The 16,277-nt window shown below is 47.1% G+C and overlaps 1 protein-coding gene across 2 annotated transcripts in view; it reads left to right on the forward strand.

Annotated features, from left to right (window-relative positions):
• The first annotated feature begins 14,344 nt into the window (after positions 1-14,344).
• PAX5 (paired box 5) overlaps positions 14,345-16,277 on the forward strand; it is a 304,245-nt gene continuing 302,312 nt past the window's right edge. For both annotated transcript variants that reach the window (XM_020791379.3, XM_020791381.3), the window contains exon 1: positions 14,345-14,730. In XM_020791379.3, the coding sequence (XP_020647038.2) occupies positions 14,685-14,730 (46 nt within the window). In that variant the 5' untranslated portion in view covers positions 14,345-14,684. The remainder of the gene's footprint in view (positions 14,731-16,277) is intronic.

Genomic DNA, 16,277 nt, shown 5'->3' on the forward strand with positions numbered 1-16,277 from the left:
CGGATATACATTCCCTCTGACAGAAAGAGTTTTGCATACTCTGTTTCTCCGGAAATAAGACCTAACCGGAAAATAAGCCCTAGAATGATTTTTCAGGATGCTCATAATATAAGCCCTACCCCATAAATAAGTCCTAGTTAAGTGAAACTCCACCCTCCACCATTGTGCAGCATTGTGCAGCAACCAGAAGATGACATGACTATAAAATAAAACATCCCCTGAAAATAAGCCCTAATACGTTTTTGGAGCAAAAATTAATGTAAGAGTCTGTCTTATTTTCGGGGAAACACGGTAGGTAAGATGAATAGTTGTTTTGGCGCCTGTCATCTCCAAAGCAATGAAGCTGAGCTGAATTTGAAAGGGTTTATCATTAAGTAATCCAGATTCGGATCGCTCTGGAACCTAAGAGGAATGCTTGATCGTCAATGCGCTTTCTCTGCTGATTTTGACCAAACGTCCTTTCGGGTGATCATTAGGAATATTCACAACAACCCTATGGAGCGGGTTAGGAGGCTGAAAGGTCAGCCTAATGAGCGTTGCGGCTGGGAGAGGGCGCTTTAAACTTCTGTTTTTCTGATCTTTGTCCTTCAGTACATCTTATAGTTTATGTCTGATTAAACAAAAGAACAGTCCGATCCTAAGCAGTACGGATCACCACTAAGTACAATGAGTCTTTTCCTAGGGATAGAGCGTCTCCGACTACAGCCACAGGTAAACGAAAGCACCATTAAAACCGATTCGTTCCCAATGAAAAGCGTTTTAAACTGAATTAAAAACTTCTCAATACCAGTTTTTTAGCATCCGGTTTGTAGATGCTCCACTTGTTTCCCAGTCCGAAAAATATTCCCGATTTGTTTGTTCGGAAGTATTTTGCTGAGTAAGGCTCATGCCCGAGTAAGCCTTCTGAAATTCTATTTAAACTTGACTGCAAGCAAGCTCCACTGATCAAAGTGGGACAAAACATATTATACGATCGGGCTGCGAGGCTGACAGTCGAGGCCACTTACTTTCACATAAAGAAGTACACATAAATGGGACTTGCTTCCCAGTAAATATGCTTAAATCCGGGTTGTGGCCAGAAAATGAGACCCATTGAATTAAATAGGGAAGCTTCTAGTAAATGTTTCTAACTGAGGGTCCTAAGGAAGGAAACCCCACTGAGTTAGTTTATAATACATTCTATTCTAACGCATTTTTTAAAAAAACCTATCTTAAACGCATTAGCATTTGAATCCCTTTTAAACTAACACCGACACTTACTGCTAACGTGCTTAGTGTCGGGTTATAAATGAATTATAAATCAGATCTGAGCCCACCTCCTGCGGATTTTCCTGGAGACTTCAATCCAGAATGAATCTGAGTAAACTTTGGTTTGCCACAGGGTAGTCTGTGCTTTAAAAACCTCCCTATCTCCATCCGCATTGGCATTGTTGTTACAGTACTGTTGTTATGATGCCACTTCAGTTTTTACTGATGCATATGCTTATTTTTGCTTTTGTGACCGTGGAAGTAGATTGTACATAGGAATCTTAGATTTTCGTGTGAACAATTAATTGCCAGACACCAGGCTCTGGACGCTTAAAAAACGTACATCAGAAATGTGAAAAGTGCCATCCGATGAATCCACCTTTCTGAGCCCTATGAATGTGAGTGATACAACTGAACACATTGTTGTCGTTCTAGAAGAGGTAGCCGCGTTAGTCTTTAAGGTACCACAACCTTTTAGTGTTCTTTATTTTTATTTATTTTTCTTTTGTTTTTGGCCTGATAAACCGAACACGTGTAACCTACCCTTCAAATGAATGGGGCAAAGACTCGCTGCCCAAAATTAATAACAACTAATATTCCACAACCACAGGGAGGTTCTCTCAAGGTCATAATGTCGTTCAGACCCACCATTAGTTTCTCTTTCTCTTGTTTACAAAATCTCTGATACTTTATTTTGGCTTCAGTGGACGGTTTCTGCCGAGTGCTGTACTTAAATTTAAATTTCAGGTTGGCTGTTACGAGGCATGCCTGTTAACTCCGTGTTTCCGCTCTCTCCCAGAGAGGCGATCCCACGGAAATCCATGGGTAGTACAGTACAGTAGGCTGCTTCAAACCCTTTTCTCCCTAGAGGCTGCGTACCTCCCTTGAGTTGCGCCCTGTAAACCTCGGACGAGCTCTCCCACGTGGCAGACTGCAGGGTGGAACCGAAGTAGTGACCGCTCCCACGCTTATAACGTGGTGGCTAGGATGAAGCGTTTCCCCTTCTTCTCCTTTCCCTCCCTTTCCCAATTGTCCTGATACCTGATGAAACGTTCTGAAGGAATGGCGAGCTCGCTGCTCATCCTTCCTTCGTTCCTTAACAATAGTAATAGATAGTTGTTATTACTATTGGTGGTAGTGGTGGTGGTAGTACTAGTACAGCACTACAGTATTTCGTAGCCCATTGATCCTGCTATGTATTGCTCGGTCCAGCTTCTTTCGCTGACTCTTGTAAACCCGGGCTGGTTTTTTTGTCTCTGTGACGGGTCGGGGGCGTGGTGGCTGCGCAAGGGACCCTTGAGCCAGTTCGTTCGCTCGCTCGCTCTTGTCCTGCCCGGCTTCGAATACCTTCCCTTCCTCCCCGAGAACAGCGACCTTGACCTCGGATGGACCTCCTGCAGGAGCAGAGGGAAGAGGAGGGGGGCCGTCCGAAGTTGGCTCATTGCGCAGAACTTTCTGGAAATGCCCGGGCCAAAACTCACCAGAAAGACAGCGAAGAACCGGAACTCAGAGCCGGGAGCGCAGCCCTTTCAGTGAACCTAAAACTAGGTCCAGTGCCAGTCTATGGGCCGTATCTTTGCGAAACCTATGGTTGAGGTGGGAGGACGGTGACAATTTATGGGACACGTGTGTGTACGTTTCTTACACGTCTCTTCTCATTTTCTTTTCTTTTCTTTAAAGAGTACTCAGTGCCAATTGCAACAGTTTGCTCTGAAAAAGACCACCACATTGGCTGAAATCCAGTAGTAACTTGCAGCTAGAGTAAGTCTATTGAATCAATGGCACTTCCGAAGGATCTGGCTCACTAGATTCCTACCGAGTCAACGGGCCTTCTTTAGTTGTGACAAGCTGCTGGATTTCAGCAAACATTAACACAAACTACTGTATATTTTTCTAAAAGTATTCACCTTACACTAAGCAATATGTCTCTATAGTAGTATATAAAAACATATACCTATACTACCAATCCAATATACACTAAAATACTGTACACTAAAAACTCTGCCCCCACCGATAAAAGTGAAGGGTGGATTTGCACCCCACCCCGACCTTCCTGGTGAGAAACGATCCCCCTGGCCAGGCGGCCGTCCTCCCCCCCCCCCGGCCTCCCTTCATCCAGCCGGAGGGAGACGAGGTGGAACCAGGCAAACCCATTCCGCCTTCGGCCCCGGCACACCTCTGGAGGACTGCCGCCACCGGGCGAGAACAATGAAGACATCTCGTGGCATCTTTGAAGACGTGACAAATTAAGCGTTGGAATTGCCCTGCTGGATCACCCCAAGGTCCATCTAGCCCAGCAATCCCGGTTCCAGTTCACAAGCGGGGCGTGAAGGTGATGCTCTTCCTGCGGTTGGGCCCCCGCCTTTGGCTTGCAGGGAGATGCGGCGGCGGCGGCGGCGGAGCCTCTCTCCGCCCGAGAAGACCCCCCCCCTTTGGCTTCAGGGCTCGGCCACCGCCTTTCAGAACAGGCGATCCTTAGGCACTGGTTATCATCTGTTTCGTTTGTTTTTCTTTTCAAGCCATCTTTCCTAATGGTCGCATCTCTACATCTTGTAGCGGCGAATTCCAACAGAGAATTCTATGGGTCTCGCCACCCCCTATTAGAAGAACAGGGCAGGATTTCTTGAGTCGCCCCCCCCCCCCCAATCGGTCCCTTTGGATTACGACACTCCAGCGTGGCCACTTCCTGCCATACTGGTGGGGGATGATGGGCGTCGTGGCTCCACGAGGCACTAGGGCAGGGAGTGCCATGGTCTGCCAGAAAAGGCGCTGGATATTTTTAATCACTCCTTGGTTACCTTTCAAATGTTCCATTGTAGGCCGCCTGGAGCGGGCTTTCCCTAAAATGAGGCATGCAAATCTTCGAAATATCAATAAAACGAACAAGTAGAATTTTTGGAGGGCGCCGGGAAGAAGGAAACTGTTGAGGAAGATGGGACGAAAAGATAGACCAATACAATGTGAAAAAAAAAACCCATAATATTGGTGGCTCAAAGTAAAGTCGCGAGTTTCAATCAGAATAAAGCGTGTTGAGAGTTATTTCCTTCACCAAATAAATACCACTCTATGAGTTGCATTGGGATAACATTTGAAAAGCAAGAAGGATTCTCCCGTTTTTGGCGTCCAAGCTTAGAGACGGCACACGCTCCCACTGATCCAGATTGGAGGGACATGGGAAAGTACGGTACCCAGCCCCTACGATCCCCAAATGTACAGTGAGGGTCTGTTTACTCAGAAGTAAACCCGACTAGTATTCAAGAGAATTTAGTCGCTAGGAAGTGCTCATAGAATCGGAGACGTTCTTAATTTCAGTGAAACGTTTTCCTGGCCCTCAAAGTCAACTGAAGGCTTTCCTGCTGAGATTCCACCAACATTCAAAGCCGGAAAAGGCGGGGGGGGGGGCTAGAGCTTTTGTTAGTCGCACAGGAATCTCCCCCCCCCCTTGCTTCCCGAATAAGGGCTGGGCTGAAGAAGAAAATTGGAATCCGCAAGAATTTGCACGGAAACCCATCTGCCCGTCTTTAGGGTGACCCTCTGGGTGTTTTCTGAAAGGCAGGCTTGAAATGCTGCCCAGCCCACACCGAGAAGACCTCCAGCCGGCCGGCCGGAAATGGGGCCGCGAAAGAAGAACGCGCGGATTTCAAGGCTGCCCCTCCTCTTCTTCCTGCCCCGCCGAGTCGCTTTAATTAAAGTCACAAAGTCGTAGTTCATTCCCCGCTTGGCTTCTGCGGCCGGCCGTGGCTCTGGCCCCCCCTCCTTCCTCCCCTCCCCGTCCTTTCTCTTTCCTCTCAAGAGTTCACCCCAATGACTGGGGCGAGGTTAGCGCCCACAAACACACACACACACACACACACACACACACAGGAGGGTGCGTCCAGATGTTGCGGACCTGCAGAGAAGAGCAGGGCAGACAGATGTGTTCCTTCCACTTCGCTTCCCTCGCTTCCTTACCACCACCACCCAGACCTCTCCCTTTCCGTTTATTTATTTATTTATTTATTTATTTATTTATTTATTTATTTATTTATTTATTTATTTATTTATTTATTTATTTATTGTTTCGAAACGTCGGCTTTGAAACTCTTTAACCTGCAACAGCAAGCTCGGCTGGCCTGCCCTCTGTCAGATCTTAACCTTGTGAGGAGGGTATGATTCACCGCTTATTTACACCCTTTGCTCTCCCTTGGCTCAGAATCCGCTCCTGCCCTCCACTTTTCCAACCGATTTGCCGATTTCAGAACTTAAAACCTCTCTGGAAACCAGGGCCGCTAACTAAAATCAAGTTCCAATTCCGTTGCAGGTATATCTGTCCTTTTCCTTCAGCTCTGCCTTTTGTCAGTCGCCTTTCCCCCCCAGCTGAAAAGGCGACTGAGGCAGAATCATTCAACGAAACCAAAACCAGAACAGAAAGTCCGAGGATCCACGGGAGTTTTAGCCCGGCATTGAGGACCAAATAAAGCCAAGCGTCTTAAGCCAATAAAGAAGGTACTGCTTTTTCACACCAGAGCCTAAAACATATTTTTTTGGGAAAACTGTTCCTCTTGCGTTGCATAGCTGAATATTCATGGATGGGGGGGACACAAGGGAAGGCGCATGCCCTCGGACTCTTAAAGCTGGCATTTCTTTAAATATACACAAGTTAGCCTCTAAGTGTCATTAAAAGGTCCCCTCCCTGTAGAATTACTGTTGCGGAGATCCTTGTGAATAAGTGCAATTGTATTATCCTTGGGGATCAAGCTCATCTACTTGCAAGATCCACGGGAACAGAAGCAGGTGCCTGTCTGTCTCTTGCTGCCTCGGTCATCTCCCTGCTTTGTTGCTGTTACCTGCCGTCAAGTCGGAACCGACTTCTAGCGACCCTGATCAGGCTTCAAGATAAGCGAGATATTTAAGGAGAGGCTTTACCAGTTCCCACTCAACCAGCGAGTTTCCATAGCTCAGCATGGATTCGGACCCTGCTCTCCAGGGTCCTGGTCGGTCACTCTATCCATGACTAAACCACATGGGGAGTCTTCCCTGCTTTACCACTCGGGAAAGGCCGGCGGACATAAAGCGATTAAAGGCGGGGGGGGGCTGTACTCCGGGCCGGAGCACGTGCTGCAGCCTGGAGGAAGTCCAGGCGGGTCGCTTTGAGGTTTCCTTTTAAGGGGCGCCAGGTTTAACAGTCGGGAGCAAAGACCTCGTCTGCAGGGTCACTGCCAGGGCGTAAGCAATGCTCAGCTAGATGGGCCAAGGGCCTACCTCAGCGATTGGCAGGTGCCCATACTTTGTATGAATAACAGTACTAACAACAACAATAAGCAGAATCTTTTATTTTTAAAGGTGAGCGGAACTTTAGGGTTTTTTCACGTGTGAATGGGTTGCTGGCTTATGGTTGGGTGTCCTCTGTCTCCCGGTAAACAAGACGCCTGCTTGTGACAGGTGATTCTGGGCAATATCACCCTCCTTCTTCCGCCCCCCTCCCCCCGCTGAAATGACGTGTTTCTATCAGGGCCAGCCCGGGGGGGGGGAAAGGGAATTCCCTCCCCCGTCTTTCTTGCTGTTCGATTTTGTTGTTGGATTTCGGAGATTCGAAGCGCAACGCCCTCCTGCGCTCCTTTCCCTCGCCATCTCCTCGGCCTTCCCTTGAAGGGCTCCTCAGGCTTACCTCGGTGAAGAGGGCGTCGTCTGAAAGCTCCAAGGCTAAGCCTTAGTTGGCGGAGAAAGCCAGGACGCCTGTCCTCGCCACGCCGGCCGATGGCATGGAGGCAGGGGGTTATTGTGGGGGGGGGGGCGCTCCCAAATGCCAGCCGCCCGGCCTGAAAGTGCCAGAAACAGGATTAGGGTTAGGGTGCCGTCCGGGCGGGGGGGGGCTCTCGGAGTGCTTGGAAAGGGCCAGCGAGGCTTTCTGTGCTCCCAATGGGAACGGGCTTTGGTGAGACGACAATGCCTAAGATTTCCATGGTGGCGACGGGTTTTAACTCAGGCAGGGTATGAGCTGGACGGAAGGGGAGGGAATCCTCCGAGAAAGCCCTTCACAACGTCGGTGCCTCTTCCCCTCGCCGGTGGTCGAGCAACTACCAAACTAGGGAGAGTCCTGTTTTCTGTGTGTGCGCTCTCCGCAGTCGCCGGGCAAAAGGGAAGAGGAGGCCTCGGACAGGAAGGGACTGTGGACAACCATGTGTAGAATGGGCCCGATTCTGAAATTTTAACTTAGTTAAAGCTTAGAGAGTGATCCGTGCCTTGAGGCATGCTGGGAGGGGGGGTTTAGAGAGTGCAAAAAGTTGCTGCTCGACCCTTACTGTTGGTATTGGCTGCCAGAAAGGCTTGAATCTGCCTGTCCTAGCATGTATACCGACGCTCCCATCCACGGCTCCTCTTTGCAGAGAAGGAGATGCAAAACACGCTGGCTACATGGGGAACCCGAAAGGCCCAGTTATGTTCAGACCCACCTGTTCCTTCCCATTCCTCCATTTTCTCTCTACGCATGTCAATCACGTGTGAACTCAGCGTAATCAACAGAGCAGCCAAACCTCTCCGGTCCTAGGATTACTAGTTACACCTCTATGGTGTGGCATGAGATGCGTGTAAGTGGAAGGCAAGCAAGGGAGGGTGTGTGTGTTGTGTGCAAACATACCTGATCATCTGGTGCTTGTCTCCAAGCCTAGGCTGGCCTTGATCTGGAATTATTATATCAGTTGCAACGGATACAGCCAAGATATTCAACAGCTTGTACAAGACAGGATGATCCTGCACACATTTATTCAAAACGAATTCCTCTCATGTTCATGGGAGCTTAAACTTTGGGAGGTGTGCAGGCAGAAGGTGTGTTGTGGGTGTCCAGCAGGACTAGTAATAGCTGCATAGTCATTTTCATCATCCTTCCTGTCAAGGTCCTTTGTAAAACTTGCGTGCTGAACCTTTTGCTCAACAACCTTAGGAAGTTTCTCCTCCTCTGCTGCAATGTATTGCAGAACTGAGAGACTGGATGTTCTTAGACATGCACCAGAGAGGCTTGGGTTCAAACCCCTGTTCTCATCCAACTCTGCCTCACATGGGTGTTCTGACAATAATAATGCATGTGTATGTGTGTGTGTGTGTGTGTGTGTGTGTGTCCTGCCACTATGTGCCCTGTATTGTTCAGTTCCATGGAGGAAAGGACACCTGTGAGAGATAAATAAGAAGCAAGCAACGTGCATACACCACACACAGTTCAAAATCCAACCCACTCTAATAATTATTCCAGAAATGGGTAATTTCAGATGTAGATTCTGGAACCAGCAAAATTCTCTCTCAAAGTCTAGTTTCCCACCTTGACTCAACCCAAGTATATTGCTAGTCAGTCTTATAACAGCATTGTGCAAGCCAGTCCATTCTATGAATGTTTATGCCAGAGGAAACTCTATAAAAGTCTTTGGAACTTACTGTTTTGTAACCATTCTCCTGCAGCTGCAGTTTTGTGATTATCTGGAAGTAAGTACACCTGAACACACAAAGACTTGATTTCCAGCAAAGGTGGACTGTTACGCTGTGCACCTTTCCCTGGCTTGAATCCTCCATGGTGACTGCCAGCAAGGGGAGACAGGATAGGCTTAAATGTGGAACCACTGACAACAGTATAAACACACTTCTCTGACTGCATCCCCCCACTCCACCTTTTTGGATCTGGGCTTCAAAAATGTAAACAGGGAGGTGTCTAATTATTTTTTTGATCTGACTTTCCCTTGGACCAGAGCACAATTTAGTGCAATCCTTCAGCAGGCAAAATTGCATGAATACAGACTTAGGCACACACATGCTTGGCAACTGAGAATCACTTTTATTAGGGAACTGCCAGTAAGATTTGTGCTGTTCACATCCATGGAAAGTAGATTGAATTTGTAGAGACACTTATGCACAGTTTAAGTATTCCGTGTTCAAATCTGTTGGCAAATACACAGTGAGAAAATAACTCTGGTGCATTTGGAAACATACATCTATACACCGTGGTTCAGTACTGTATAGTATGGTATACAGATTTATCCATGGAATGTTGTGAACATTGAGCAGAACCATATTCTGCATTTTCTAAGATGTTGTTCAAATATTGAGGGCCAAACATGAGAACAGGCAGGTCTCCCCTTATTTTGTGAAACTATATGCCCATATCAGTAGTATCCCCACTACTCATATCTACTCATTCTAGATGCTCCCATCTTATGCTCAGGCACCTCATTCAACTGCAGATTAAAGTGGGCACATAGGCAAAACACATGACTTCATTTTCCAATGGTTCCGCCCTAGGTTTCTCAACCCCACTAAGCTGAAGTGCCCAACTTTAGCAGGACTAAGGTTCTGCCCTAAATGTATTATTCTCCAGTACGTAACTGTGTTTCCACTGGAATTTTATTCCATCTTTTACCCAGGCTGTTCTCTAGATAGAACCCTGCACCAACTTCAAGCCAAATCTTGTGGCTCAAGTTGGTCACAGATCCGTGCAAGAAAGCTTTCTTGTTTACTTGAAAGTAATTTCGTTCGTTCGTTTAGTCGTTTAGTCGCGTCCGACTCTTCGTGACCCCATGGACCAGAGCATGCCAGGCCCTCCTCTCTTCCACTGCCTCCCGGAGTTGGGTCAAATTCATGTTGGTCACTTCACAATAACACTGTCCAACAATCTGGTCCTCTGTCGTCCCCTTCTCCTCTTGCCCTCACAATTTCCTAACATCAGGGTCTTTTCCAGGGAGTCCTCTCTTCTCATGAGATGGCCAAAGTACTGGAGCCTCAGCTTCAGGATCTGTCCTTCCAGTGAGCACTCAGGGTTGATTTCCTTTAGAATGGATCGGTTTGTTCTCCTTGCAGTCCAGGGGACTCTCAAGAGCCTCCTCCAGCACCACAATTCAAAGGCATCAATTCTTCGGCGGTCTGCTTTCTTTATGGTCCAGCTCTCACTTCCATGGTCCAGCTCTCACTTCCATTCAAAGTAATTAGTTACATCTATACCATGAAACTACCAAGAACCTGAAGGTAGACATGTTTACTCAGAAGCCAGCCCTATTTAAATCTGGGGGGTTTGCATTCAAGCAAATGTAAATAAGATTGGGCAGCACATAAGTGTTTCAGGACTACCATGGCAACTAACTGCTTATGTTCAGGTGAATCTGTGTACCGGTACCAATAGAGAACATGTAGGGCCAGAAACACAGGGGAGTCTGGCCCTGTGAATAGATACTTCAAAAGGAATTATTTGAATGCTGTTGACCGTATTCCTTCCCAGTACCATTTCTCCCTCCAAGATCCCAAAAGCAGGGAGTAGGCAGGAGCAAGATCCTCCTATAATTAAATAGCTCATTGGAAATAAAACTAGCTTCTGCCTTTGCTCTGCAAACCAGGATCAAGATAAATGGGTTACCCTTTGCAACGTTCTGAAGGTAATACAGTATTGGAATCTAGGTAGGTAGGTTTCTACAAGGAGTCTTTCACCGCTCCTACATCAGAAGTGTTTTAGTCGGAATGACATTTTAACAAGTTTTTTTAAAAAAATAAGTTTTATTTCAGGGTAGCTAAATTGTGTGTGTGTGTGTGTGTGTGTTTGTGTGTGTGTGTGATTTATATATAAAGAAAGAAGGTACTGAGACGTTAGAAAAAGAGGAAGTAGGACAGCTGAGGGCAGACACAAACTACTGAGAGAGCCCATTGGGGCGTTAACACACACACACACACACACACACACACACACACACACACACACACACACACACACCTGCTTCTCCAAATATGTGATATTTTCTACTTCAGGCGGGTCATTATAACCCGAAAAGCTCTCCTGCGCGAGCCCCATCGTCGTGGACGGGGGTCGCGGATCCTCTCTGATTCCAGATTCCACTCGGGTTGCTTTGAGCCGCGGATAACGTCCCGCACCACTGCGAATTCGCCGCCAGCTAGCTCCGAAGGCTTGTTCCACCGGAATCAGGCCGAGGGTTATTCGCAAGTCTGCTAAATCTCGAAATGCGAACACCTCACACCCAATGTAAGCGTCTGGGAAAGAATCTGCTTTCAAACGGCTCTGTACTGTTGAGCGCAATAATAATCCGATCTTCTCCCTGGTCATCTGGTGGCGGAGGCGGGGAGGCAAGGGTCTATTTCGTTCAAGGCAGCTTATTCTAAAGTAAATGTGCATATGATTACAGACAGCTCTACTTCAAGTAAACTTGAGGGTTATTCTCGCAGTTTTTCCGAATATCTTGAGCTTTCTTCTCTCCCATCAGCATCGTCAATCGTAATAAATTTTCACTGGACGGTTTCTGCCAACACCTTACCCTACGTGTAAGAAAACAGGTATATCTAGATTTAGATATTTTAAAAGATACTGCCCCTATATTTGGTAAGTGCATAACCCCTTTATTAATAGCAAACTGTTCGCACGTGCTTTGCATCTTGGGCTTTCCTTCTAAACAGGCCTGAGTGGAAGGGGTTTGCGGCTCTCGGCAGGCGCCTTCACAGGGATCCATGGATCAGTTAACACCCCCCCCCAGCTCTCTTTTTTTCCTTACGAAGTCATTTGGTTGTTTACAAAAGCGTTTTGGTAAAAAATATTGGATGGATCCAGTCAGCCCTAAGCACATGAATGATCTATGAATGTCAATAGGAGAGATAAGCGCGTGCTTCCTTGCTGAAATCCCTGGATCTGGAGCACTGACCCTATGAATAAGTGCCCGAGAGTAAGCCCCATTAGGCTCAGCATTGCTGCCTGGGGTAACTTCCCAGCCGAGCAGTCTTAGGCTTGCTTGTCCACAAGCACGCCTGATTGAATTTCTAAGAGACTTACTCCCACCAAAGAAGTGGGTGGATGCAGGATTACTGCCTCTCTTGGAGGTAACCCCGCTTGACCTCGTCTGAAGTTACGGCCCAGGAAATGTGGGTAGGACTGTGCTGTGGAAGTGCCTTCTTTACCTTGAGCTCCGTTGCGAAGATACCGGCGCGAACACATACAAACACAACTCATATTCTTCACGCGCCATTATTTGAGAGCAGGAGCAAAGCCCTTTAGGGCGTGCACGCGTGTGTGTCTACACTTGACTAAATCCTGGGGAATATGGGAACCTCGTCATAGTACTTTTCGCAGACCAAACCCGATTCGGAGGCTCTCTCTCTCTCCCTCCCTCCCTTTTGTGAATTTTTCCTTAAATACCCAACACTGGCTTAAGGTAATTGGAGATGGCCCGCTCGGTTCAATTAAAATTTAAGACCCAGTCACAAAGTTCTCTTTCAAGCTGTAATGGAGACAGGCAGCAGTTTTAGCTCTCGGGCAGTGTGTGTGTTTCTGCGTGCGCGTGTGTACGTGGGGAAGAGACATGGGGAGGGGGAGGTTGATCTTCTTCCGCACAGTTAAAGGGGGCTAGTTTACATAAATGCACTGTTTGCCATTCCTACGACATGGGGGTCTTTCTCACCGCCAGCACTCTTTCATGCGCTCGGTTTGCTTTCGCTTTCCTGAAACTGGATTCATTGAAGCATCCACAGACTCTGCAGTCGGGGGAAGAAGAGAGTAGTGGGATGGGTGTGTGTGTGTGTGTGTGTGTGTGTGTGTGTGTGTGTGTGTGTGTGTGTGTGTAGGTCTAGATTAAGAAACTATTTTGATACCATGTTCAGCTGTAATGGCAGATAGCAAAGAGTGGGTGGCTTAGCTGTCTAGTGGAACAAGTAGATTTATTTTAGACAGGCATGAATATTTCGAAATTAATCAGGCTGACTATTACAGTGGAGAAAATTAAAGTGCAAAGCCATTCTTCACCCCCCCGCCCGACTCCTTTTACCCCGCCCTATAGTGTCGTGGTTGATATTTAATTTTCTCTTTTAAAATGCTGGTCTTTATTGAAGGAGTCTCTCTCTCTCTCTCTCTCTCTCTCTCTCTCTCTCTCTCTGTGTGTGTGTGTGTGTGTGTTTGTGCGCGCACGCCTGTGTGTTTGTAGCCTAGGCAAAATTCAACCACCTTCTGTTGAAAAAGGCGGAGACATCACAAATGGGTAGAATACAAGGCATTCATACGTTGGATGGTACATTCTGACCCCCCCCCCCCGCCCTTGATTCTAAAACAGGGTGAATGAAGATACAGTACTTAAGGTTCTGCTTCCCTATTAGATCTTAGTTATTTCCAGAAGCTTCTACATTTCTGTGTCCTTACGTTGAATAACATTTATTTTGTAAATATATTAATAGACGAAGGAACTAAGACAATGAGATTCATATGTCCGGTATACATATAATAAACGATTAAAAATAAAAAAATAATTCTCTCATGACAAATATTAAAACATCTAAAAGCAAATACTGATTTTTTTAAAAAGAAAAAATTATTTATAAAAGGGAAAACAGTATTTCATATTAGGAAATGGATGACCTCCAATTGTGAAATACATATATAACTGATATTTCAGATATTCGCATTTCCCCTTCTTCGTCTTGATTCCTCCCCTCTCCATCCCATCTTAAATGAACAAGGTGCTCATTACACTCTTTTTAAAACAAGAGTCCGTTGGGTTTCCTTTCAGAGAACATGTAAAAGGCAAAAGCAGTCGTCTTACTAGATGCGTTTCAGTTAAAATGGCTCGGATCAGGGGAGACCGCTCTCTCTGGCTTGAAAAGCGCTCTTGCCTGTAGCCGAACTGGGAAAACGATTCAGAGGGTTAGAAATTTTGCAACCTTCTTTGGCGAGACAGAATTTTCTACACCATCAAGAAAATATTTCATTGCGGGTGGCATCCCGTGTTTGTCCTAACTGGAGTAAACTAACATAGGTGGTGAATATTAACGACTGACACTAGTAGATAAATATATATATGTACTGTATAACCTTCACTATGTAGACACAGCCACCCACGCCACAATGTTTCCCCCCCCCCCCAATCCACACATCCATCTCCCTTTCAATATTTATTCTCCCATTTAATGCTAATGAATGTGGGTATTAATGAAAAGTTGATCGGCGACTTTAGCGACTCCAAATCCAGCGTGTTTTCAGTTTCAAACCCAGGTCGTCCTTTCTCTTCTGCCTCCGCCTTCCTTCACAAACGTTGGCCGCTCTGGTAAACAGCGGCAGTAACAGTTTAAGGGCTGCAAACAAACTTTGATTCCTGCTACCACAGATGTCAGAGTTTCTTGAGTTTTGGCTGCGTCTGGGGACATCTTGTGATGTTTTTTAGAGAACAGGACATGATCTCACATGGCGAGAAGCTCTTTAGTTCCTTAATCATTTCACGGTTCCTTCGGAGGCTTTCTTCCCACCTAAAACGTTTAGTTTCAGCTCAGTGACCAGCTGCAAAGGCTCGACGGGGAGCGGAAGGGTTGAATTATTCCAACCTGCAAGCAGCCCCTCAAAAAAAAAAAAAAAAAAAAAAAAAAAAAAAAGAGAGAGAGAGAGAGAAGTGGAAACTTTTTTTTAACCCCTCTGTGTTCATTTCACCAACTCCTGAAAAACCGGAATGGAATTAGAGAAAAACTACACGGCTCCCAGGACTGGCAGAGCAGGTAAGGACTGACTGAGATCGCTAATTTTGAGTGGTGTCGCTGAAAATAATTGTTTAAGGCTATCTTAAAGGTTTCCAAAGGCCTCGCAAGCCATCTGCGTGCGGTCGGGGTAGTGCAGGTATAACGTGTATAGAAAGCGAGGCCACTGGATGTGTCTTGGATTTCTGTGGAAAGGCTGTCTATGCATGAATCACTTTACTCTGAAGTAGTGGCACAAGGAGATTCCTGTAGAGACTATAAACTGTCGACGGACCGCGTTTGCTGTTTTACAGTGTGCTGGATCAGAAACAGGAAGATTGAGTTTACTGGGAATAGTGTTTCTAGTTCTGCTCAAACAAATAGCGATTTAATGATAGAGAGAGAGAGAGAGCGCGTTAGGTATGTGGCTTTCGCATTTTCCCTCCCTCCCTGCATCTGTCTGCATATCATTTTTGAAGAGGCTCTAAGGCGAATCAATTCTTTCCCAGCAAAAATGGATCGCTGGGCTGAGTTTCTAAACACACTTGAAAATTCGGTAACAAGTTCCACTGTTCCCCTCTTTCTCATTACGCGCTTTTGGGATCCAGACATGTCACCAGAGAGACGACACAGGGTAGAAACCGGGGCCCCCTCCAACCTGACAACGGGATGACCGGAAACACTCAACTTTCCCGGTTAATTACACTCGCGGAAAGCTCTGTGCTTGGATTTGATGAAGGAATGGTGCTGGTGCGGATCTGGCTTTCGGAAGCCCTCAGAATCGAGTAGCAAGTATCTCGGAGGAGATATCTATGAACAGGGCCGGGGGCGCCTCTCCGCTCCAGGATGTCAGAGAAGGAAGCCCGGGAGCCAGAGGGAAGGGACCTCCTCGCCCGCCTCTTCCCTGCTCTCTGGCTACCTGCCTGGCGGGAGTGGCGGCGGCTCCTCTTCCTCGCCCTTTATAGCTACGGCGCATGCATACTAAATCCAGAGCGATCATATGGGTCTCCTGAGGAGCCCGGAGGTGTGTGCGTGGATGGGGCGGGAGGGACGGAGAGACAGATGGAAATGTGCAGATTTTTTTTTTTGTCCGGGGATTTCCGAGGCGGAGGTCTGGAGCCAGAGGTTAACTTTGACTCGCTTCTTCTGGAGGGTGCGCAAGGAAGGGATCCTTGAGGACCAGGGGCCTGCGCCTTTTGTTTTGCTTGGGATCTTCCGCTTCCTTCCTTCATTGGGGAAGCCCCCAGCTTTTCATTCTTTGGGGTGGTGGCAGCGGAAAGGGAAGGCGAGGCGAGGCGAGGGAGCGCGTGTCTGAAGTGGCGCCCTGACAACGAGCTGTCTATAAATAACGTGATTTCCAAGCGATCGATGAGCCCTTTTATTAGTTAAATCGTCTGAATAATCGTTTCATCGATAAAGCATTTCATTGCTCTCGGCTGCGGGCTGGGCAGGGCGGGGCGGGGCTGAGGTTCGGGAGGCCCACCAAGAAGGAGGCGTGTGTGTGTGTGTGTGTGTGTGTGTGTGTGTGTGTGTGTGTGTGTGTGTGTGTGTGTGTGTGTGTGTGTGTGTGTGTGTGTGTGTGCAAATCT

The sequence above is a fragment of the Pogona vitticeps genome, chromosome 2 (genome assembly GCF_051106095.1).
Source record: "Pogona vitticeps strain Pit_001003342236 chromosome 2, PviZW2.1, whole genome shotgun sequence".
Taxonomy (NCBI): Eukaryota; Metazoa; Chordata; class Lepidosauria; order Squamata; family Agamidae; genus Pogona; species Pogona vitticeps.